Genomic DNA, 27,165 nt, shown 5'->3' on the forward strand with positions numbered 1-27,165 from the left:
TCTATCACGCAGTTCTAATAGTTCAATTATCAATTCGTCACATAATAAAACCAAATAAGGGTATTTTGGAAACCATCGCTCGGGCTCTGGCTGATTGTACATACTGCTCTGACCTGCTTTCTCTTAAAATCCTTTACTATTTTTTAAAAAAATATATATATTTTTAAGAAATTCTTTTCTTTTGGAAATGTATCAACTCCTTAGTTTGAGTCCCAACATACCTGTGGGCGTGTTTGAATCCCTCAAACCAAGGCTCTAACACCAACTTGTAACAACTCAAAAAATTTCAAATAAAATTTTCATTTTTAATTCTCACAAAAACATAGTTCATAGTACCAACCCATGCCAAAATATAATTGTCAACAAAAAAATATCATACAACAAGTCAAGTATCCCAGAATCCACATAAACCCTAATCATCAAGCTGGTGTGTACAATCATGCTAGTGCCTTCCTGCGATCCTGTAATGTACCTGAAACACATTTAATTAATATTGTAAGCACAAAGCTTAATGAGTTCCCCAAAATACCATACACACAATTAATTAGCCTTTTGTGGCTAAACCTGATAAGGACCCTCTGGTCATGTGTCTCAGTGAAGACCCTCCGATCTCACGTCTCGGTATGGACCCTTCGGTCACTGCTCAACAGATACACAAAATAATATAATAACATAAGTGACAAAGACAAATGCAAAATAATACGTAAACAGATAAGACCCTCTAGTAGGTAATACATTTAAGACCCTCCGGTCCATAACATGAATAAGACCTCCCGGTCACACAAAAGTTATCACACATATAAGTATAGTGAGAAGACTCACCTCTCGCTGGAAAGAAAACAATCTCGCACCCGAACTGCCAGTCTAGACTCTGACTAATTATATCACATTTAACTCTAATTAATAATTCATACTAATAGCCTCTTAATGCTAGACCGAGTCTCTATACAAAATCTCAGAGGGGTGAAAAGACCATTTTACCCCTCCCTGATCTAAGGTCCACAATTTGTCCAAAAGCTCAAAAGTCAATGAAAGTCAACACCCCACGAGTACGTTGGTCGTACATCCCTCTACATTGGGCGTACAACCATCCATGCATGCATCGAGGGGCTCCCAGCGCTACAATGTGCGTAGCTGGGAGTACGCACGACGTAATCCCCAGACTTCCATTCTTCACTTCATTTGGTCTTAATTCGTTAAGATAAATGCTACAACTATAGATCTGAGTTGAATAAGGTCTATTACTTCATAAATTCGTGGACTTTAAGCCTTAACATGGCTGAACAAGTCCCAAACGCACAAAATCCGACATTCTTAACACAAAAATCCATATAACTCATGCATGGATAGATTTAGACGACCAAGCCCCCATTTTATGAATCTAGACAACCAAATACACCTAAAGGGATAGGAATCATGGTTTGGAGTTCATCAAACTCACAAAGCTCCAAACGTGGGACATAAAACCCTAAAAATGGACCCAAAACACAAAGTAACACAACAATGAGCAAGTTTCAAACTTGATACCTATGGAAGATGCACCAAAGGAGTAGAGTTTAGATCAAAGAGCTAGAAGCACAAGTTATCCTTCCTTCAAATCTCATTATTCACCAAAAGCTTTACAAGAACACTTAAATAAGCCACAAACACTCATACAAGCAAGGAACGGGAATTTAGGGTTTTGGGGAGGTTGGAGGTTGGAAATGGTGGCTGGAAATAAGTCCATCATGGGCTTAAGAAGGCCTTAGGGTTTTACTCTAAGCCTACGCCCAACATACCCTCTGGTATGCCCAATGTACTAGGTGGCCCCACAATCATGCAATGCACATGAGTACGATGTACGTACACATGCGTACGCGGTACGCCCCGCATACTCAATTGCCACCTTTTTTGGTCTCAATTAAGGACTAGTATTGACAATTGAATAAAAGATTAAGGTCATCGAAGTATACCTTATTTCAGGATGTTACACTTAGAGTCATCCATGCGAGTATGAGCTACTCCAAGAGCTTAGAATGCTGGATCTTGACATTTGTAAGGTCCCTTGTTCATAAAAATGTCTTCTTGATGAGTTATTTTGGACCATGCATGAATTTGGGTGATTATTAAGGATTTTATTGAGGATTTGGTCCCATTAAGCCATGCAGAGGGGTAAAGTTGCCAACTTTGCGTGTTAAGACATCTCCTTAGGGTCATATTTGAGTTTGGAAGTCCTTGTCTTAACCATTAAGAGCTTTTGTGGGATTTTTGGCTCTCTGCTGAATACGTTGGGCATACATAGGAGTACACTCAGCGTAATGCATGGTTCACGCATCAGTGTCTTGTACATAGTTCTTCGGTAGTTGGTACACGGGGCGTACATTTTGAGTACGTTGGGCGTACTCCCAAAGAACCCATTTTAGGCCTTTTGGGGGTTGGGCTATTTAAGGTTAGACCTGTTATGGCAGGGGTAAAATGGTATTTTACCTTTTAGGGAGTTGGATTATGGATTGGGCCTTGGATTTTGTGACAACCCGAAATCTTTATCTTGTACAAACCCTACATTTCAATCAATGTTAGACTTATTTCTTCTAACTTTAGCACTTTTGGAGTCCATTTGAGCATTCTGAGCTTAAATACATCAAAGGAATAAGTGAAAGGGAGTGTCAGTTGAACTTGTAAACTATCAAGCAAGCCTTAAGCCCTCAAAAGAGCAGTTTATGACCAAAACCATTGATTTTATGGCCGTAAACTCATGGAGGCCGTAAACTCCATGCTATATATATGTCTCTTAGTCATTTTTCTTCATTTTTACCATTCCAAGCCTAGAAAAATCAGATTCTATCCCAAGGATCATAAGATTTTGCTTCCAAACTTCAAAAATGTAAGTGATTCCTTCCCTTTGTGAGTTAATGCATCACTTCTTCTTGATTCACTCTTGCTTTCATCCATGAAATCCTTTCATTTTGATAGATCTTCAAGTGTTCTTCATTTCACCAAGAACACACACTAGTGTTCTTGGACCTTAAACACCCTTACAAGTTTCTATATTGTAAGTACTCTTGCCTTAACTTGTTATATGACTAAATCACTTAGATTACACCTTGAAATCAACACAAAATCAAGATCAAAAAGGGAGTTTACAGCCAAGGCATACTCCTTGGGCCGTAAAATCTAATGTTGGGTGCAAATGAGCCCTAATTCCTTCTTTAGCCTTAGAACTAGGTCTAGACCACCTCCAAAATGAGTAAAGGACCTTAAACTTCAAAATGGTACAAGTTACCATGAGTTTACGACCATAAACTCGTTAGGACCGCAAACCCTTGTTTGTGAACTCATGGGGAGTTTACTCTTGGGCCGTAAACTCCAATGTGAAGTCATACAACCCTAAGATGCAAACCTTTGTAATTATAACACTTGAATCAAAGTGTTTTCCATGTTCTAGGGTGTCTATACTTGCTTAATTAGTTGTTTAAATCACTAATTAGATACATATGTGTGTCATTATGTGCTAACTAGGATTCGTGTGTGTGCTCAAGTCTTCACTTGACACCTAGCATCCTATACCACTTGTTCATCCAATCTACTCACTGCAGGTGAGTTCATACCCCTTAATCAACCTTTTAAATGATTTTAAATGCTTTTATGGGGGGGGGGGGAATACAAGTTGAAACATTATAGTTATTATATCAATAACATGTGATTAATAACTATCAAACAAATGGATTTACTATGCTTTTAACTGTTTTATCAAGCAAACTACTTCAAACTGTTTATCAAACTCATCAACATATTAAACTCTTTACTAAACTCACTTTTATATGTCAAACCTTTTCTTTTACAGCTATCAAACTTATATATTGTCAAAACCATGTCTAATACATATATAGTTATATAAGTAAGGTTTGAAGGACTTAGGACTGATAACTCACTTTATTTCATGTTCCTTGTTTGGTTGTGGACTTAGAGTACCCTGTTGTTTGTCCGAGTTTCGTTGGATCCTTAGTTATATATTATGTATATATGTATAGATATAAAGGATTTTATCTCAGTTCAATACATGCAGTCATACAAACAATTCTACTAATAAACTATAATATGTATAGTTTAGGGAGATACTACTCATTACTTCTAGTTCAATGAAGCATACAAAGAGTCAGATCATTCATGAGTAAATACATACTATTATGAGAAACTATACAAATATACTATGATGAGAAACTAAGAGAACTTACTATTATGAGAAACTATACAACTATACTATGATGAGAAACTAAGAGAACTTACTATTATGAGAAACTATACAAACATACTATGATGAGAAATAGTTAGAGAATACTATAACGAGAAACATTACATATACTACATACTAGACAGAGAGAACATACAATACATCTAGTACATACAATACATATACAAGTACAGTATAACATAAATGTGAACCACTGTTTCGGGGCATGTCATCACTGCCATGGCTTGATTTGTATCCAGAGTCTCCTAGAGGGAGAGCGTGAATTTGTGTATAGATCTATACTGGATTGACTATCCTACACCTTGTTGCTAGCTACAGTGGGACCTGCAGGTCTACGGGTGCCAAATATCATTACTTCCGACGTCTTTCATCGTCGTGTTTTTAGTCAATAGTATGGTACAATCAAATCACATTATACCTTGATAAAAATCCGGTTTAAGGTAGTTAGTACAGCAGTAGTTACTATAATACAACACTACAATACTATATTAGTTTCCCATTGCATTCACTTTGTGATCTTCTCACATCAACGGTAATGTATAAACTATATTTTGTTAATGATAGTCACACTTGGGAAAATTACACACTTTTACGAGAAACAAACTTACAAAACTATCGGGCCTTGGTAGAAGGCTACTTTTAGTAGAAAATATAGGATTTTCTAGGAAATTCAAACATTTACAAACTCATACTTCAAACACTGTTACAAACATTTTGATACAAACAATGACACTAAAATGCTTATGAACTCACTAGCTTTAAAGCTGACAAACTCTTTCAAAATAACTTGTATTCTCAGGTCATCAGTAGACAGGTACCGATGTCAGCTTTTGAGAAGATGGAGCACATTCAAGACTCATCTTTTATCTTGATTCATATTTTTGGTGTCTTATAAACTATACAGAACACACTTGTATTAAAATATATTATTAATGTAATGAATGATGTTGTTTGCTTGTTTACTATTATTCTGTGTTGTGATACTGCACATGACGTCCTCCGCCCCATAACGTTTTCAGTCGTTCCGGTTTTGGGGTGTGATAGATTTTAGGTTATCGGGTTAGTTATTAATTGTGGTTGTATTTATTGTTAGTTGGCGTGAGGTTATCCGGTTCAACGACCCAAACAGTTATTTGATTATCAGTGGATTGAGGCGAGTCTCCTCATTGTACTCGTGGCTCAAAGGCACCAATGCCAACCCACTAGATTATGTTATGTTATATGTCTTTGTGACTCTTGCATGGTATACCGGGCTAGGCCTATTTGTATGTTGGGCTAGGCCTATTGTATGATGGGCTAGGCCCATTTATATGTTGGGCTAGGCCCATGGATCAGGAAGGGCTAGGCCCATTGTATGTTATGTAGGTGCTGACTATCTTTGTGACTTTTGTATTTGAATGATTGGGTTGGGCCCATTGGTTTGGCAGGGTTAGGCCCATTATGCTAAGTTGGGCCCAATATGCGAGTTGTGAGGGCTAGGCCCAATGGTATGTATGGTATGTGGTATTTTGGGGAACTCACTAAGCTTTGTGCTTACGGTTTTTATGGTTATGGTTCCAGGTACTTCATGTTTGAAAGGGAAGCGTCTGACATGATCGCAACACATCCACCCATGTTTCTGCATTATGATGATTTTGAGATGTAATCTGATTACTGTTTTATTATGGAATACTTCCGGATGTTTAATAAAAGATAATTAGTGTTTTGATTAAATTAAAAATGAAATTTTTACCTCATAGTTTTTTGGAGGTTACAAGATGACTAAAAAAATTATATGTTAAGCAATCATTAGATTGATTAGCATAATGCATAAATATAAGAACCTATAAATGGAATATTAATATTTACATTAATTAAAATATTAATAATATCAATAAGTATAAGGTGACATTTAATAGATGATATTTAAATGAAAAGAAAAAAAAACATAAAAATGAAAACTAAATATTAAATAATTCAAAAAATCCAAAAAATAATGAGTATCAAAACAAATGAAAATATGATATATGTTAAAAAAATCTTTATTTATTAGGTTAAAATATCATAAAAAAAATATTCAATCTTTTCAGTTTTTATTAAAAATAATCAAGATAATCATTAAAATTTGAACATTTATCTATCAACCATAAGATAATATCTTGATTTGTAGATGGCTGCGAATGATATGATATTATATCAAAATAGATAGAATTTGCATTTTGCAATTGACAAGTAGTGTTTGTTTTTGATCAAATTGGCAACCCTGAGTTAATATTATAAGAAAAATATGCAAACTAATCTTTGAAAAATTTGTTGTTTGTGTTTTATTGGTTATATAAAACAATAATTAAAATACAAGTAAAAAGATATAGACAAAAAGAAAAGGAACAAAGGAAAAGGACTTGCCTTGGAATTTGTAAACTACCAGATGGCGAAGGAGGTTATTTGCTGATTAGAAAGTGTGAGAAGGAAGGATTTAAGGTACAAATATGCATATAGTTGAGGGGCTTAACTGAACATTTTCAATGGAAAAAGTAAACAAAAGTGAACTAATTTTGTTTAAGATTTCCGAAATTGAAAATATGAAACCAAAATTGGTAAAACCATATCAAATTTCTGGTTTGATTAAATTGGGTTTTATAATTGATTTTTTATTGGGTTGATTAATCGACACTCATGGTTCACATTTCTTTTAAGTTTTAGGAAGATGGTTTAGACTTTTAAATTAATATTAGATTCATTATTCATTATATCTTTGGGGAACACATGGTTCATTGTAGAGAGCTCCCTGGTTTCAAGTATAGACATGATGTGGTTCGGGATGTTCTCTTTGATGCTTATTGGTGTGCTGGTATATCTGTGAAGAAAGAAGCACCAGTGAACTTTTTGATGGACCCGCAGGACGGCGGGTCCACACTTAGACCGACTGATATTTTGGTCTTTGGATGGATAGGAGGGAAGCATGTGTGCGTTGATCTTACTGGTGTATCTCCTCTCGTTGGTTTGGGGAGCGGAGGTTTCGCAGCTGGGTATGCCGCTTTGAAAGTCGTTGCGTGCAAAGTGGTAAAGCACGAGAATGCATGTAGAGAAAATCAACATGTGTTTGTTCCTTTTGCATTCGATACATTTGGTTTTCTCGCACCAGAGGCGGTGGAGCTCCTTAATAAAGTCCAACGGGTCATACATTCTAATGTCATATCTCCTAGATCCACAAACGTTGTTTTAAAAAGAATTGGTTTTGTCATCCAAAAATGGCTAGCGGCGCAGCTTGTTGCCCGTTTGCCTTCAATCGATATGTATTGAATTCAAATAAAAAAAAAGCATTTTAAATAAAAATCTTTTTTTTTCGACTAGCAATTGTAATTCTCTCTATTATTATATGTTGTTGTAAATAACAAATATTAGGTTATTAAGAAATTGAGATTGCTATTGTTAGTCATTGGTCAACCAAAACAGTGGCACAGGCAGAATGTTTTAGTATGGGTGCCATAAGAAAAATTTCGAACAAATCTAAATTAGTAGTGACACTCGTATTTTAAGCCGTTGCACCTAATAGAAAAAAAATTTACACTATATGCTGAAATCGGAGCAGTGGCCCGTGACCCCTTGGGCTTCACTAATGTTCGCCATTGAACCAAAGTGTTTCTAGCCCAACGGTATCTAATATTATCCTTCGTTTTTGAGGTTAAAGGGTCAAGTCACGCAGTCGTCATATGTGAAATTAAGAAGTAATTTAAGAGTAATACAATTTATGCGTTCTACCAAAGTAAACTAGCTAACTATCATCTACTTCTCCATTTCCATCTTTCCAATTACTTTGTTATTGTGTAAAACTTCCTAAATCTCTATATAACACACAAAACAAAAAGGTTGTTAACATTTATAAAATATAAAAGTCGTATAAAAGCAATTAAACTTTATATATAAAAAATTGAAAAAAATGATGCATTAATATGTTGTCTTTCCGGACTTGAAACAATTAAACTTACAATGATATATGTTTTTTATATAGCCTAAGCTGAAGTATAAATAGTAAATTACACGCTCGAAAAGAAATCAATTAATTTTAACTTCATATGAATGAGTTATAGTATTTTAAAAACACGAGAGAATAAAAATATGTTAAAAAAAGAAAAAAAAAACATTACATTGATATATTGTCTTTCGATACCTATATCTGATTCAATATTTAACAAAAATATGATTTTTTTTTACTGTCTGAACTCTGAACTTAAAAAAAATAAAAAAAAAATACATTATGGAAAATAAAATCAAGTAATCCCAACTTCATATGAGCGAGTTATGGTATTTAAAAAACAGAGCATTTGACTCTTATACATCTAGGTCGGTTCCAATTTTTTAACTTAACCACAAGTCCATTCCCAATTTAACTTAACCCAATTCCAACAATTGCAAAAAAATTGTAATTGTTCTTGTGACAAAAATCGGAAAAATAGGGAAAAAGACTGATCTAAGGTGATATGTTTTCGGTGTGACAAACCGGGTCACTTTGCCTTTAAATGTCTGAAACGACTCTAAAAATTACAAGAAGGTGAATTTTCGGAATGTGACGACAGCGACGATACCGTATTTTAAAATACGGATCGGGGTTGAAGAATTCTCTAAAATGACTTAGAGATTCGGGGGTGATTGTTGGAATCCTAAGTCAAGTAGGACTTGGAGACCAAGTAAACTTGAGATTATGGCAAGTTGGTCATAGTTTCCTAATTGTATTCTACTTCAAGTCAGTAATTTTTTTTTGAACCGGCAAATCTAATCTACTCCTAAGCTAACAACACCTACAAATACATGTCTAGATCGAGTATAGCATCGTAGAAACATATTGTATCCAATATTGGTTTTGATTTATTTTCCAATTAATCAAATAGGTGTTTGATTAAAACTGTTTTGCAATTACGTTTTATAAACTAGATTCGGAACCGGTGGTTCCTGTTCCAAGTGCGAGTAACCCGTTACATTAATTTTATTAACTTTTGTTGATAAAAACGCAATTTTGGTCAGTCCAAATAGAATCAATTCGGATCAAATACGGACAAAGTCAGACCAATATATTCTAAACTGATTTAAATAACACACACATATTCACACGAAATACTCACACTCTATCTCACACACACAAATATATATATATATATATATACATACATATATATATATATATATATATATATATATAAACCGGTTCTGGCGGGTATCCAGCGAGTAATAGTTCCGAAAAAAATAAAAACCGGAACCAGAACCACTTAAGGCAGTTCCATAACTTTAGGAACCGAAACCTGAACAGCTTAAGGCGGTTTCAGTTCCAGAACCGGTAGTTCCGAGATGGTTCTGATTACGAAAGCAAGTACCCAATTTTGATGCTCATCTGTATCTCTAACACCTCTCACTCATGATTTCCAAAGGGCAAATAACTTCCACACTTTAAAAGAAGTACAATGTACCAACCAAGACAACAATCACGATCAAAGATTTCACTGATGTACCCACAAGTTGCTTTACATTTGATTTGTTAAGTGGCCTTAAAGAGAAAATCATGTTTGTAGAAAAATGCAAAAGCCCGAAAACATGTAGTCTACATTATAGTCACTAGTTTCCGTAATGATGATCTTTGAAGATGATATTTAATCTTCAACCTTTTTTTAACAACTTCACTTTCATCAACGGACTCGATGTCAAAAAAATAAATCGATACTTCCAAAGGATAATTATTAGGTTAGTATGTCCCGCTAATATGGGAATCTCGGCCTCAAACCAATGTTCCTCATCTCGTCTCAGTCCGCTAAGAAGATTGACCTTGTCGTAATTAAAGAAATTGGTAAAAGACTTCAATTGAATAATGAGGAACCGTCAATACAAATACATATAAGGGAGAGAAAATAAGGAAACTATAACAACCAGGTCTAAAAAGAAGGAAACAGAATCAAACCATAAAATGGTCAACTATGATACAAAATAACACCCTATAATACTCCCCCTCAAGTTGGAGTGTGTAGGTTTATAGAACCCAACTTGACCAGAAGAGATTGAAGTTGTTGAGTACCTAAAGGCTTGGTAAACAGGTCTACAATTTGATGCTTGGTAACGATGTATAAAGGTTTAACTTCCTTAGTTTCAACTCGCTCACGAACAAAATGTCAGTCTATTTCAACGTGCTTGGTATGTTCATGGAACACAGGATTGTTAGCAATACGCCTGGCCGCTTAATTGTCACAAAAGAGGGGAGTCGGACCAATAGGTTGTGCATCGAACTCACAGAGTAACAAACGAACCCACAGAAGTTCACTTACAGTTGTTTCCATGGCACGATATTCTGCCTCGGCTGAAGAACGAGAGACCACAGATTGTTTCTTGGACTTCCAGGATATTGGAGCTCCTCTTAGAATGAGCAAGTAGCCTGTTCTTGAACGCCGAGAGTAAGGACACCCAAGCCAATCCGAATCACAATATGTAACCAAATTGGTTCCTCCATCCTTTGGTAACAGGATACCTTGCCCAGGTGTGGACTTGATATAGCGAAGCACTCTGGTGACAGCATCCATATGGTTTTGTCTAGGATCTGCAACAAATTGGCTCATCGTGAGAACTGATGGCTGCTAGAAATGCTTTTTGAGATTAAAAAAATTTATCATAATAAAGATAATGAGCAAGAAGGTGTATCGTCGAGGACGCTTGATCAGCAGGAGGTTGCATGTGGTCTATCGAAAGGGGAAGATTAACAATATAGTCATTTAGATGTCTTGGTCGAGACCTGTTTCTCTTTTCCCTAACATTTTGCACCTCATCATCATAACTTGAGACGTCTTCACATTGCATGGTTTCATGCAATTTGGTATTTGTTTCACGCAAATCAAGGTCTCCTTCATGGTCATTACTAACTTCCTGTGATTGACTTTACCTATAGCCTTGAATGGGATCAACCTCATTGCTTTCAACGTAATCATCTTCAACTGGGAAGGCCTGATCATTAACTCCCCCTGTCACTTGATCCTCTTGATTCATTCCAGTTTCAACCATGTCCTCAAGAAAATCATTCTCTTTGACATTTTCCTTTTGTTCTATGTTGGAAAAAGGAAACACTTCTTCCACAAATCTTACATCCCTTTATGTAATCATTTTCCTTTGTCCAATATCATAAACCTTGTACCTTTTGGTACCATAGGGGTAGCCCATGAAAACACCAGGTTTCACTCTTAGTTCAAATTTATCACCCTTTGTGTTAGTGTTCCTGTAATAAACTGAACACCTAAGGACCTTAATGTGCTCATAGTTAGGAATTCTTTTAAAAAGTATTTTGAAGGGTGTTTTATTGTTTAAAACCTGAGATGGTAGCCTTTTTATTATATAAGCTGCTGTTAAAACACATTCACCCCAAAATCTGGTCAATAAACTTGCTTCAAATCTCAAAGCTCATGCAACTTCAAGTAGATGTCGATGTTTTCGTTCGACCACCCCATTTGTTGTGGGGTGTGGGGACATGTAGTTTCTAAAATTATTCCCTATTTAGTGTAGAAATCATGCATGTGGTTTGAAGTAAATTCCCCTCCACTATCACATCTGATAGCTTTGATGGGTTTTCCAAATTGAGTTTTAATCAAGTTGTAAAACTCTACTAGGCAAACACCAGCCTTATGCTTGTGCATGATTAAGTAAATCCAGACAACTCTGCTATAATCATCAACAATAGTTAAAAAAAATATGTCAACCTCGAAAAATAAGGCGTTCTATATCCCCTCCACACATCACAATGAATCAAATCAAAATATTCTTTAGTTTTTATTGAACTAATTGGAAAAGGTAGTCTGGCAAACTTTGCCTAAAAACAACAATCACAAGTTTTATTTTCAGAATCAAAAGAGATGTTTCTAAGCGAATTGACCAGAGACAATTTCACGTTGGAAGCATTACCAAGCCTTTTATGCCATATATCAGCCGTAACCATTATCGCCTTTCTATCATCCTTTATCCCTTTAATCGGTAAAGACCTCCGCTACACCTACTCGCTCTAATCAAGCGCCTCGACTCCAAGCCCTGTATGACAAAGAAATCAGGGAAAAAGGTTATGGCACGATGAAGATCTTTTGTTAGCCGATGAATGGATAGAATATTGCATTTGAGGTTTGGTGCAAATAGTACTCATTTTAACATTATTGCTCCCCTTAAAAGAAGTTCGCCTTTCCCTTTTACAGGAATGGCATCGCCATTAGGAATGGTGATGGGATCCTCGTTAACACATGTAGTTATGTTCTTGAACAATTTATATTGACAGGTTATATGATCGGTTGCTCCTGAGTCAATGATCCACTCATAATTTAAATCAAAACTACCTACCATATTTGCCTCTAGTTTAGTTTCAGAATCATTGACGTTGTTGTTACCACTGAAGTGTTTAACGAACATCTTGTATTGCTCTTATGTTATTCAAGGAATGGGACTTGAACTCATTTGAACCACAACTGCTTTAGGCTTTTTCATATTTCCCTGTGCTTTTCCAGGCCACCAATCAGGGTATCCGATTCGTCTGAAATGTTGGGAACTTTATACCAACTTGGATCGTGATATCACTTTCCGAACTGATATTTCTACCATATACCTGAGTTACAAGAAATTCAGTCTAGGATAATCCAAGTGGACACTTACGTTTCTAGGCACAGAAAACATAAGCCAATATGCTACAGGATTCTGTGAAAGTATGATAAAAAAACGAGAGCTTAAGATCGTCACCCTCTTCTGAAGAGGAATAGTTGCGTATATATTAAACAAGATTAGGGTTTCATTAGGGTTGGACCGTCATTAGTTGCTTTGGAAACAAGTAATGTTAATATGGATTTAATGAGGATTTAGGGCTACCAAAACTAATGAGTTTCGTTAGTTTTACCATAATCACCCTCAAGAAATTGAATTTTCCGCTATGTTCCCATATGTAAAATTCGGTGAGGTTTTGGGGCGCTGCCCCTAGACCCCACCAAAGGGGTGCTGGCCCTTTGGAAACCCCGGACCCGGGGACGTTGCCCCCGGACCCCCGACTAGTCATCGAACCGACTTCTAATTCGATCTTATACATGTGTGCACTCTGCACAACCCCCATACATATATTAGAGTATAAATTATGAAGCCCCTTAGCTCACATGTTAGTTACAGTTACTTAAAATGACATGATGACACTAAAATCACCAACATGAAACACCCTTCCCGGTTGTGCGCATCTCTCCCATAGGAGGTGCAATGTTCAGTTTTGTTATCAAGAGCACCTTTGTTGGTCCTTTGTGCCCCTTTCTTTTGCTGTTGTCCTTCACGTTTGGCTGGAACAAAAGCTTGAAAGGCAGCCGCTTCTTGGGTCGTTTTCTTGTTAAAGGAAGCAGCTCTTTATTGTTCATCCTTTGCGACCAGGTGGTAAGCCGTCCCTAAACTTGGTGTTGGTTTTGTTGCTAAGATCTGGATCTGTATCACAGAAAACTCGTTGTCAAGACCCATCAAGAACTCGTACATTCTCTCCTTCTCTTTGAGTTCAACAAGTTTTCTTCCAAGCCCGTACTTACATCCTTCACACGTGAAATGGGGAATCGGTAATACAGATTGTATTTCATCCCATAGTCCTCGTAACTTTGTGTAGTAGGCAGAGACAGAAGTCCCATCTTGTCGAGTACCAGTGAGTGACTGTTTCAACTCATAAACTCTCGGTGCACTTTACTTGCCAAACCTCTCCTTTAGATCATCCCAGATCGCAGCAGCACTGTTAGCATACTTGACACTGCCACGTATTTCCTTCTCCATCGCTATGGTGAGCTAACCCTTTATCATTGCATTGCAACACATCCAGGCCATGTAAGTAGATTCATTTTTTTCTGGTTTCTTTATCGAGCCATTGATAAAGCCAATCTTGTTATTGGCAAACAAGAAATTTGTCATCTCTTGTGCCCAATCATTGTAGTTGGAATCGGTCAGCACCTCGTTTACTTGCATCTGTTTAGGATAATCGGAAGCATGTATGTAAAATGGTGAGTTTGAGTCTATGGACTCTCCCTCATTCTTCTGTTTACTCTGCTCACCACCGGTCATGGTGGAACAGTGGTTTTAGGGTTTTGAATATAAGAAAAGTAGCCGCTCTGATACCATGAAGAAATTGGTAAAACACTTCAATTGAATAATGAGGAACCCTCAATACAAATACATATAAGGGAGAGAAAATAAGGAAACTATAACAATCAGGTATAAAAATAAGGAAACAGAATCAGATCATAAAATGGTCAATTTTGTATATCAGACCATAAAATGGTCAATTATGATACAAAATAACACCCTGTAATAGTAATCGCTTCCCGTCCACCCCGGTCGCTCTTTTCTGATTAAGTTTCTTCATCACGCAAGGCTTGATTAAAAAAACTCGAGTTTTTTGTTCCATCGTTGCAGACGTTTAATATCAATATCATGTGATTACGTAGATTGACTCTATTATTCCTTGGACCATATTCACCACCTGACGACGACCAACACCATGAAGTACTACTCCACACCCATGAAGCATCTGTTAAGCAATGAATACATTTGCTCCGATACCAAGTGGTCCCGAGATGATTGGATCGAATGATAATTACAACCGAAACGAATAAAATAAATAGAAAATGAGATTTTGATGTAGATTTTTTATTAATAAAACTCTAACTCTTCATAATTCTATGATAGTTGTTTTATTTATATATAATAATCTAAAAAGCCTAATATAAATGTATAACTCTAATTAGAGAAATCAACTTATTTAAAAGATAATATACACTTCTAAAGATTTTATCCAATTAAACATATATTTAATAAAGATAAATCTAGAAAGAAAACTTTAAAATAGAATAGCCAGAAATGCATTAACATAAATACAAGTTTCGATTAAACTTGTGAATGATGTCCAAAGAAACTTAATCACTATCCTTCTTATAATTGACAATTTGCTGCAGTGACTGCTCGAAGAAAAACTGAAAAAGTAAGACATAAGCAAGAACAATGCAAAATTGCAGACGACATTGACCGTTGAAGGTTGACAATATTCTGTATTTAAATTTACAACTATATTTTATATTCAACTACTGGCTAAATGATTTTATCGGTTATATATTGAATTTAATAATATACTTGTTGCGGAATTCGTCAGCACGTCACAAATCTAATGAATGTAAGAATGTTCACTTATGAAGTTCTGAATTCGATCTGACTTTTATTTTTTACACAAATTAAATAAAAAAACCAAAAAGTAATTACATTCATTTTAGAAAAATGCAAATTGATTAATTAAATTTGAAAGAAGAAATAAACTGTGCTTCTTAATTAAAAGAATGGAAAAAATTAATCACATGAATGGATGCAAATAATTTATCTTAGTATGGCAGATAGTAATCATCCACTGTATCACTTTTCCTTGGTCTCTTTATGCCTCCGTCTTCCGACGAAGATGATGGCGGCGACCCAGCCTCCATCACTGACTTCCGACGTTGAGTTACCCTCACTGGCTCCGCCATGTTTGTTCCAATCAGGTGCGGGAAGTTCAACAAAGCGCGAGACCCACGAATCTTATAAGCTGCTTGATCATAAGCCACCGCTGCATCCTCCGGAGTTTCATAAGTCCCAAGCCACACCCTCGCCCCGCGCTTCGCCGGGTCTCTTATCTCCGCTGCATACTTCCCCCATGGCCGCCGCCTCACACCCCGAAACTTCCTAAACTCCTGAGGCGCGTGAGTTTCACGTCCCGCCTCAACTTCTTGCTTTTCCATTTCTTGATTTTCTTCTGATGTCTCGAGCTTCACCACCGGCAGGTCGAACCCACCGGAAGCCACCACGTCCCCTAGTGTTGCACTGCTGCCAGATGATCCACTGCTCGTCTCCGGAAAAAGATTGGAGATCTGGGAATCGTAGAGAAGGTGGTGTTGGATTGAATCAAGAAAAGAGAGATCAGATTCTGTCATGAATGGCCCTTGATACATGTTTTGTGATTTTTAAAGTAAGTTATTGATGGTGAGGTTTTGAATTTGAATTCCGCTTGTGATTTTGATGGGAATTATCGTTGAAATTTTGGTAGATGGAGAGATAGATATAAGATGTATGTATATATATGAGAGGAATTTTAAGTAAAGTTGTTTTATATTCATAAGTAATTATCTATATGAATTGCCATGAAGTTTCATCAGCCATGCAACTATGCCAAGTGCAAATTGCGTCTTTATAACACGTGGGGTTGTTTAAAATAATTATGGAAAGACGGTTTGTGTTTTAGATTAAATTAATTAGAATACAGTTATTGATCGCATAATCATATTTTTTTAATGCATGGGGTTGGTTGCCCTTTTTAAAATATTAACTAAAGTTTGATAGAATTGGTACATTGTAATTAACTGTACTTTGGTATTCACAGTTTCATATTTGAATGAGTTATTGACCATACATTCATATTTTATAATTATATCAGTTACATTAGTTATTATTGTTATTAAGTTTGGAATCAAATTAAATCTTCCTTAATATTAGATCACTAATCGCGATCAGTTCACTTTTTTCTTTTTTTTGATTCGGCAGAAAATATATTAAAACATGTCAACCTAAGAATAAACAAGGCAGGGCAAGCAAACAAACGAACTACAAAGTTTTGCAAAACATTAAAAGGATAACACACCCAACACTACAAGAAGACCGGGATAACACACCCAACACTATAAGAAGACCGGGCAACAGCGGCGACGCCTGTCGCCGCTAAAGGGTCGAGAAGTTGCCACTAATACCTTTAGCAGCTACACGTTGCTACAAATGTGTCGACGGTATTGCTTCGTCGCTAACACACCGGTAGTCGCCGCTAAAGGTTGAGTGTCGCCGCTAATATTGTTCGTTGCCGCTAATCGTTTGTCGCCGCTGATACGTGTCCGTCACCACAAAAGATGTCGCCGCTAAAACATTTTTAGTTTTTTTTTCATTTTTTATTTTATTTATTTATTTAATATTAAATTTATAAAAAAAAATAATATAGCATTTATAAAATCTAATAACTTTTTATAGAAATATTAATTCATACAACCAATCCAAAATATTAATCCATAGCACATTTTAAAGTATTTTTCCAAATTATAAAATATTTCATAAAATCTTAAATTAACTACTCGTCCTTATCATTTCCTTCATTATTTGGTGGCGGCAATGAACAAAACCACTCTTCCAATGTTGCAGAACATGTCGGTCTTTTAGTATTGTTTATAGCATTTCCAACTACAATGAAAACAAAATATATTACCAACATATGATAATAGCATTATAATTATATCATTCTACAAAATATCAACATATCAAACCATAGCGGCGATGAAAGCGTATTAGCAGTGACAAAAGGGTAATAGTGACGACTCCTTGGAGGGAAAAGTCAGTGCCTTTTCTACAACCATTGGATTGAAAACAAATCGGACGGATGGGGGTAATTTGATGCGGATCGACGTTTGCGAGCATTACCGGCGACAGGGGGCAATAGCGGCAATAAGTAACGCGTCAATTAGTCAATTACATGTCGCCGCTATTGCTCCGTGTCGCCGCTAAAGGTGTCGTCGGTAATACCAAGATTTCTTCTAGTGCAATCCACTCATTTACACTCCTTTTTCTCTCATCTATGCTTCACCCAATTAAAAACTAACGAGCTAATATTATCCGCCAGTTTGGGAACATTAGTTATCACGTTGTTGACCACTATATCATTTATCGTCTTCCAAGTGCACCAAAGATAACCATAAAGAATAGCCAAGAGGATTTTTTGGTTTTTGGGACAATTACTCCAGACTGCAACATACTCCAAGAGCTCTCTAATTGAATGAAACTGAATAGGAGTGAAGTTACACCAATTCATAATGCAATTCAAAACCTCATGTGCCAAAGGGCATCTAATAAGAAGATTATCAGCTTCATCACTCCCAACATCGCAAAACCGACAATGAGAGTCGTGGACCAAAATACCCCTCCTCGAGAGAGCTCCAAAAGAAGGAACTATGTCCATAGAGGCACGCCACACAAACACAATAACTTTCAAAGGCACTAGATTAAGCCAAATAGTTGGATTGTCGACCTGCTTTGTTACTTTTAAATCGATTAAAACTCTTAAATCACGCATATAAATGGAGCCATCTGTTGAAATCTTTGAAGACCAAGCATCAGGGCCATTAGTAACTGAAAACGAACTAATAAGCGCATCCAATCCCAATTCGTTGATCTCCCTGCTGTCGGAAGGGACTTTTTTCCATCTCCAATTAACACCTTCAAAACAAATATGTTCATTAACAAAGCAATGCTTTTTCTTATCAAGCTCGAAAATGAGAGGGAACTATGCAGCCAATTAAAGATCTAAGCCCTGTCCAATCCTCAAACCAAAAAAGTGGGTCGGATCCGGAACCAATATTCCAAGAAATAAGGGACGACGAGAAAATGCCAATTTTTTTTTGTAATTCCCCGATTACTTGAACTATACTAAACCACGTGCTCTTAAGCGATTTTTTAGTCCAGAACTAAATCGGTTTCCTAGAACTATTGTGAATTCCACAAAGAACTCTACTCCAAAGCGCATCGAGGTCAATTTTGAAACGCCACAACCATTTGAAAAGAAGAGCCCATTTTAAAGATACCAAAGAACCAACTCCAAGACCACCTCTCTCCTTCGGCTCCAAAACAACATCCCACCCAACCCAATAAATTTTTTTCTTGCCTTCACAACCTCCCATCAGGAAGTTTCTACGGAACCTTTCAAGATGATCAATGACAGATTTAGAGGCTTTAAATAGCGAAAAATGGTATAAATGAAGATTGTCAAGCATTGACTTTATAATAGTCAAAAGATAAAGTCTTTGTTTTCCACAACGAAAGTTTGGACTTCACTCTCTCAATTATAAGATGCCAGTTGCGCTTAAGTGTCATATTCGCATCCACATGCACACCAAGGTAGGAGAAAGGAAGGGAGGCAGTGGCAGAGTCAAGGTCAAAGTAAAGGGGTATCCCAAATTTTTTTCGGATGACCGAAATTTTTTTCCGAGGTCCTTGGGTTTCCCTGGTTCGATTTTAAACCCAAAACATAATTGACTCCTTAGCTAACCTCAAGTCTTGTTATATAAACATAAAATTGAAGTATATATTTTGATACTTGAATCGATGTAGGAATCAAAGTAGATATCAAATGAAGTATGAGGATATCAGGTTATTATAATAGATGAAAATGTCTGAAAGTACATGCATTTGACGATGTGGGATAAAATAGCTAGGAAAATAAAAATAAAAGGTTTGTATAACCACATGTTTGTTTGTGTTTATAGGTTAAGGAAAATGTATATATACACTATATAAAACAAAATTTTCCTAGAAAAATTACACTACTAAAAAAATTTTGAGGGGTATCCCGGGCTCTACATTGGATCCGTCCATGAAGGAAGGCCGGATCACAACCAAGCACCCGTGCACAACTAACCACTTCATTGTTGAAGACCGTGATACCGTAATTATATTTTCTAATTCTCAACTTCTCATGTCTAAAAAAACTATTTATGTTTGTAATTAAATTCAATTAAGGTGTACTAAAAATGATCTAATTACTATATATAATGGTGAAAATATGAGTATGTAATTATTAATTTCTTTGTTCGATTATGTTATAAATTTGAATTATCATTATTAAAAACTTATATTTATTTTTCTCTTCAGCTAGCCGTTTTTCAAATAAAACGTTTATGTCAAATATTTATATGTCATTTTATCATAAGTGCTGTTTAATTCATTAATTATATATCCTGCCCTTACTTGCAAGAATTATCCCTTTCGACCAAAACAGGCAAAACTGATTATAGTTAAGTTTAGGACAAGTTTCTTATTTAAGGAATGCTAGTATCATATCATCTCCTTAGTTGGATTTCTTTTTGTTACACTGAAAGCTTAAAGCATACTGAGACGTCAATATAATCAAATATCCATGCAACTAAATTGAATTGACTGAAACTAGTTCCCATAAATGCACTAAATTTATTAAAACGGAGACAAACTACCTAGTCAAACCTAGTCGATTAAGATATTCTGGCTGAATTTGAAGTGTACATGCAACAACACAAACCAAACGATCTTGATATATAAGTCTATTTTGCGTAAAGTGACAAACCAGCAACCTTAAATGGTTTAAGGGGTACATTTTAAATACAATAACCAAACAAAGTTCACCTTCTTAATTAAGAAGGAAAACATGATACAAGCTGCCAATGTCCATTTATAATCAAGATGAACGCTCCATATAAACTACTTCATCAACATCATTAATTATTCAAGAAGACATTATTAGCATCAATTTGACAAATTAGCAATCCAAGAAAGATGAAAGTAGGCTTAACTATTCGACTAAATGTCTAAAAATAATCAACTTAAGCACTATGTAACAACTCTGTTATAACTAAGCATGCTTTGTATCGACTAATGGTACCATCTAAGTTACGGTTTATCTCTTCTTAGACACGTCTGCATGCTACAACATTAACACTGATCGGTATAACATCATCACACTATATCAAGCTCACTTCTTAATATATAGCTTGTGTAGTAAAAAAAACAGTCAAAAGAATTTTGGTATGAGAATACGTACTCAACTTGTTTGTGATGTTAGCAAGAAGTCAGATCATCAGATAAGGATTTTTAACTTTTGGAAGGACCTATGGCCATTAACTACATAATTGCAATACAATATGCTCTTTTCAAAAATGTTTTTTGACATAAATATTTTATTAAGTCACCCATAATGTTATCCTTTTGTCATAAAAGATGATAAATGGGTAAAAATGGTTTAAATAAATTCCTTCTAAAACATAAATAAAAAATAAAAAAATTATTGCATTTATCACCTTCTAATTAACGGAAAATATTATTAGAAAAAATAGAAAATGAAGTTTATAATCATTATATTGTAACACCAATCATTTCCAAGTTGGAGTGTAATTGGTAACCTTTAATTTCATATTTCCTAAGATTGAAATTAAGGTTAAAAGTATCAAAATAAAAAAATTACCTCTACAGCGTAAAACTCTAATAGTAATTTATTAAATTTTCTCAAGAATGTTCCCTAGGCGGCTTCAACAACCCCACGTTAGAAAAAGAAAAACAATTCGTGTTGGTGTATTACGTAAATGCCCTCACTCTCTTTTCTTGCGCTTTTGTGTTCAATGAACTTTCGCCAAATCAGGGGCATCATAGTCATATTCCATCGTCAGCACATTGAAAAAATAATAAAGTAATGCTTTTACAGCCGTCAGATCAGATTTCAATGGCCAAAAAGACATGGGCTTGTACGTAATTTCATATTACAAAAAAAAACATGTTTGACTAGTTTGAAGTCAATATTCAAATTAGTACAAAATCCCCACGTTTGGTTTTTCAGTTAATGATATATCCAAATTGCAGACGATGCTTCTTAGAACACTGGATATGTAGTTCTCATTTGGAGTTACTATTTTATGCTCAATACGTTATATATTGTAAATATTTAAGAATAGCTTAATATAAGAAATCAAAGTTATGGTTCTATAATAATTTTGAAATCCGAACCGGACAGGCGAGTTCAACCAGGAACCACTCCCAAAACTGATTCTTAGAGGCCAAAAAACCGTTCATTATGTGAACTGGTCGAACCGCTAAAAACCGGTCCGATTGAACTGGTAAAACCGGTAAAAACCAACAATTTTAAAAAAAAAAATCATTTTTTGTAATTTTTATATAATTAAAATTAATAATAATAATGTAATTATAACATCATCTGGTTTTTTTGGTTTTTGAGACTTGTCTAACCGGTTGGACCAGTTGAACCATCGAACCGGTAAGACGGTCGGTTCGATGTACGGTCCGATTTTCAAAACCTTAAATATATAGATTTTCCTTTTAAGAAAGATGAATGCTTAATACTATCAAAATATTTCCAGGATAAAATGTAATTTTTGAAAGGTTTATAAATTCTATACTTTTTATGTTTGTAAAAGATTCAAGGTCTATGTGTATAGATGATACAAATGGGTGTGTTAGGCAATTGTAAAAACAAATAAATATAAGAAACATAAAAGATTCAAGGTCTATGTGTATAGATGATACAAATGGGTGTGTTAGGCAATTGTAAAAACAAATAAATATAAGAAAGGTCAAAATACGTCAAATGATATTAGGTGGTAGATGTTATAAATAACTAAGATAATGTGTACAAAAACCATTACGAAATTAAATCGGAATTCTTTAAACAACTTTCAAGGATGAAAAAGGCTTAAGTCATTTGACTCGAGGCACGGTCAAAATTGACATAAACGGAAAAGTGCAAGATGAAGCTGTTATTTGTATCAGATATGTTCGGAAAATTAGTTGAAAGCTTTTAAAAATACAAACTGATACCGGGAAGTTGGAAATTAAAACTAATTGATCCCGGGAAACCAAAAGCTAAAGCTTTTATTTGTATAAATATTCAACACCCTAGCCGGAAGTTTTTAAAAATACAAAGTCACATAAACGTAAAGGTTAAAAACTACTTAAACTATTTTTTGGATTTTTTTTTTTTTGCTTAAAATAAATGTTTTAAGCTCGTATTTTGAAACGAGTTTTCTTTAATTAGACTTTTTTAAAGCTAAAAACTCATAAAAACTTTCATAAGGTTGCCACCAAATGTGCCCTTGGTTGAGTTGCAGCTTTTTCAAATTTAACTCACTAACTAGGTAAATTACACGGTTGGTACCTATGATTTGGAATTTACACGTTTGGTCCTTAACAACATTTTTTAAGTCAAACGGTCCCCATAATACGTTTTTGTTGTGTCTTTAGTCCCTAACCAACTTGAATTGATCATATTGCCCTTAATGATACTTTTTTTTCTTTTTTTTTTTTATATATTTATTACTTATTATTAAAAAGAAATGGTATTTAGATTTGTAGGTCTTACACCACTTCCTACCCATTTCCATTTCTTTCATGTCAACCCAAACCCATGTATCTATCTCGTTACTCTCTTCAACCATCGGTAAACCTCCATTACCGTCACCCACCTGTTTACCGTCACCCACCTGTCGCCATTGTTATATCGTCACCTCATGCCCTCACCTTGTAACTCAAACGTTCTTTCCTCTTTATTGACCACTGGCACCTCTGAAAGTCCACATCTACTACCATCGGCGTCCTCGACGCCCTCTTCCGCCTTTCCTCCTCCATGTCCGATACCATCACTGTCACCCTCTATTCCAAAGTTTGACCATCTCCTTTCTCATCTACCATCGGTAACCTAAACACACATGAAAATCTCATCGGAAAAATAAAACTCAAAGCTTTGAAATTCATTAACTGGTTCTCAAAGATATGAAAGAAATCACTAGGGATGAGATGCAATTTCCATGTGTTGATCCTTCTATCTCAATTTCTCTCTTACTCTGGTTGGAGAATTATGGTATGCAGTATTGTAAAACTCAACGAGTTTGCCGATTACTCCTTCGAGTACTCACTACTCGGCCCCTAACCGAGGCGAGTTACAGAATCCCGAGTACTCCCCGATCGGCCCCTTACTGAACTGAGCAGTGTTGTAAAACCCAGTCAACTCGGTGATTAATGTGTATAATATACTTAATGATTTATTATTTATTACACACATGTGATTATTGCTACATATATATCTTAAATTTTCAGTAATTATTCACAAAGTGGGACTATTATGTGTTTTTTCAATTTTTGTGTATTCACATGTATCAAATTTTGTTATATATTTTAGTGAACTTAAGATTTTAACTTATAGTTTTGACATATATAAGTTTCCTAAAAATATTTCTAAATAAATTACCGAATCCACAGTACTCCCGAGTACTCCTGAGTACTCGCTACTCGGTTGTCGGCCGAATAGGTACCGAGCAACGAGTTCTACAACCTTGATGGTATGGCTGGATGAAGAATATTTCAATCTATTTTATTTTTTCTTTCAGAATTCTAGATTGTAGAATTTAGACCCGTTTCAGATTTACTAGATGATTTTACCCAAAAAAATTGATAATGGGTCTAAGGTACATGGGATATGACTCAAAGTGGAAAATGATTGGTGGATACTTTAGGTGTCTGTAGAGAAAAACAGGTGGACGGGTTGTAGTGGTGGGGACAGATTAGAAGGTGAAGGGGGAGATGTAGGAGGGGTGATAAGAATGGTTTGATTTTGCAGGTCTGCAATGATCTTATTTTCCCATTTTGTGATTTGATTTTGAAGATAACGATGGTATAAGATTTGGGTCTAATTTGATGTTCAAGATTTTGGTCTGAGTTTGGTGTGGCAAGTTTGACGATGCTAAATTTTCTAGTAGCTTCTTTTTAGCTTAGGATTCTTTATTGAAAAAAGAAAGAAAAGAAATCGTGTAACGACCCAAAAATTATGAGATAAAATTTTTATTTTTAATTCAACCAAGACATTAGTTATCATTAAGTCAACATTCATTATCCTTTTTCTAAATATTCAAAAGTAATTTATAAGAAAACATTTATCAGAGTACAATCCCAAAATCATCATAATGAGGAAACATGGGTGGATACGCTACAATCAAACCGAGTCCTTCCCTTTCCAACCAGAAATACTTGAAACCATAACCATAAAAAAAATATAAGCACAAAGCTTAGTGAGTTCTCCAAAATACAACATACGATACATAATAAACACATACTAGGCCCCCGCCCTTCATCGGACCCCACCTGGCATCGGGTCCCGTACGACATCAAGCCCTACTCGGTATACAAATTTGTCAACCATCATGCCCAACCTGGTATATATATAAACATATAATCATATGAACACATGCAATAATCACTAGGACATTAGCATACAATACAACCATCGACCCTCACCCAGCATCGGGTCTTACACGGTAAGCATACCAACACATAACACATGCAAGAGTTACTCAGACATCTAGCATCCTAACACAATAAACCATGGGTCGGCATTGGTGCCTTCGACCGGCTAAACACAGTGAGGAAAATTCACTTAAATCTGCTGAATCACCCGAATGAATCTCTGACTGCTGGCCCAAAAAATCCCCTCGCTATAAAATCAATACCATCCAATTATTAATTGGATTCCAACTCATAACCAAAAGTCTAAGCTATTTGGCCCCTAACCAGGGTAAAAGACCAATTTACCCATTATCTAACTTTGTCCAAAACCAAGGCCCAAGTCAACCATACAAAGGCCCAAATCCTAAATCCCAATATATATGTGGCCCAATCTTCCAAATTGAGATCAAACCCAACATGGGCCTAAAATCCAAGGAACCCCAAAATGCTAGTCCAAAGCATGAACATGGGTCTAATGGCCCAGCTAGGCCCAAACTAGATCTACACAAGGAGTTGTCAAGCTAAGAGCTTTATACCTCAAATGGCTCGAAATGATGATGCTAACTTCGGATCTCTAAGATCTACTCCATGGAATGAGTCTTCGAGCTCCTTCTACCACTTCAAAATGCATAAAAACACACCAAAATTCTTCACAAGAGCTCAAAAGCACCAAAACATCCAGGAGTTTATATATTGATGCTTAAATAGGGTGCAAACCCTAAGTTTTAGGGTTTGCCTCAACCTCTCGTACCCCATGCATACTGTAACACCTTATTACTGGTATGCCTTTTATTCAAGTCTTTTGTGTTTTCTGTAGGACTCGACGAGTTGGAGGACCAAATCGTCGAGTAGGATCGTGACTCGCGGACATTTTAAGTGACCTACTCAGCGAGTCGGATGACTGACTCAGCGAGTAAGTGCTGGAAGAGTGAAACCCTAAATCTGAGGGTTTCCCTACATAAACACCTTAACTCATCCTTCCTTGTCCCTAACACTCCCCTAGAGCTGTCTATCGAAACCCTAGCCGTTTGTGTGTGTGTCTTAAGGCCATTTTGGTGTTCTTGGTTGGTTTGTGAAGCTTGGAAGGAAAGAGGAAGCTTGGGATTTCAATTTAGGACTTGTGGAGCAAAAGATCTTACCCCATTTTCAGCTTCATCAAGGTAAATGTCTCTTTATTGACTTATATATGTGCTTATTTATCTTTGGAATTGGGATTCTTAGGGATTTCTAAGCCATTTTCGGATTATGAAGGGTGGAGTGGGGGTTGACCTCAGATATGGGCCTTAAGATGGGTCTAATGGCATAAAGGGGCCAACTCTAGATCCATGAGAGCCCCATGCACATTATAGAGCACTTTTTATGGACTTTTGAGCTAAAACCCCATGCATGTGCATCAAGCTTGGAGCTTTACGTATAAAATGGACATTAGGAGGCCAGATCTATGGTTTTGGTGTGTTAAATCCCATTTAGATCGACTGTATAGAAATGGTCAAGGTTGGACTCGACGAGTCGTTCTTGGGACTCGGCGAGTCGGTGCGCTTTCAACCATCCTAAACCCTTATTTGATGGTCAGTTGTCAGAAAATGGAGTCCCATATTTATTTAGATGTGTTGGGAGGCTTGGAGTTCATAGGAATCGACGAGTGCGAGAACAGACTCGGCGAGTCCAAGGCAATCTCCCAACTCTTGAAGATGAACTCGACGAGTTGTTCATACAACTCGGCGAGTCATAAACTGGATGTGTTAATATGATGGAGATGAACTCGACAAGTTCAAGAAGTAACTCGGCGAGTCGTATGAAGGTGGTCCCGATGGTTTGAATGAAGGGGAACTCATCGAGTTCTTGCTAGGCTCGACGAGTGGAGTCAGGGATTGGATAGGGCTAGTGGAGTATGGACTCGGTGAGTTGGTGTACCAACTCGGCGAGTCAGGTCAACTGGGTGTTGACTTTGACTAGTTATAGTATTGGCTCTAGCTAGGGCCATATGTTCTGTTTGATGACTTGAGGATTGTCGTGCAGGGATTGAGGATTCGAGGAGAGTCGACCTTCACGCAGAGGACAGTTCAGACACTACA

At 36.1% G+C, this 27,165-nt stretch overlaps 2 protein-coding genes across 2 annotated transcripts; both read right to left on the reverse strand.

Annotated features, from left to right (window-relative positions):
- Positions 1 to 15,483: 15,483 nt before the first annotated feature.
- LOC145038535 (ethylene-responsive transcription factor 1-like) lies at positions 15,484 to 16,313 on the reverse strand. Its single transcript, XM_078986866.1, has one exon. The coding sequence runs from the start codon at positions 16,195 to 16,197 to the stop codon at positions 15,595 to 15,597; it is 603 nt and encodes a 200-aa protein (XP_078842992.1). The 5' UTR covers positions 16,198 to 16,313; the 3' UTR covers positions 15,484 to 15,594.
- A 1,539-nt stretch (positions 16,314 to 17,852) lies between these two features.
- Positions 17,853 to 23,305, reverse strand: LOC145039641 (uncharacterized). The gene is made up of 2 exons (XM_078987672.1): positions 23,296 to 23,305; positions 17,853 to 18,496 (listed from the first exon to the last, which is right to left on the reverse strand). Exons 1-2 carry the CDS (start codon positions 23,303 to 23,305, stop codon positions 17,853 to 17,855), a joined length of 654 nt encoding a protein of 217 aa, XP_078843798.1.
- Between the last annotated feature and the right edge of the window lie 3,860 nt (positions 23,306 to 27,165).

The sequence above is a fragment of the Lactuca saligna genome, chromosome 4 (assembly GCF_052625555.1).
Source record: "Lactuca saligna cultivar CGN05327 chromosome 4, ASM5262555v1, whole genome shotgun sequence".
Classification (NCBI taxonomy): domain Eukaryota; kingdom Viridiplantae; phylum Streptophyta; class Magnoliopsida; order Asterales; family Asteraceae; genus Lactuca; species Lactuca saligna.

Bases quoted from the DNA above. Each gene is read 5' to 3' on its own strand.
- LOC145038535 (XM_078986866.1), bottom strand. From the start codon at position 16,197: ATGTATCAAGGGCCATTCATGACAGAATCTGATCTCTCTTTTCTTGAT.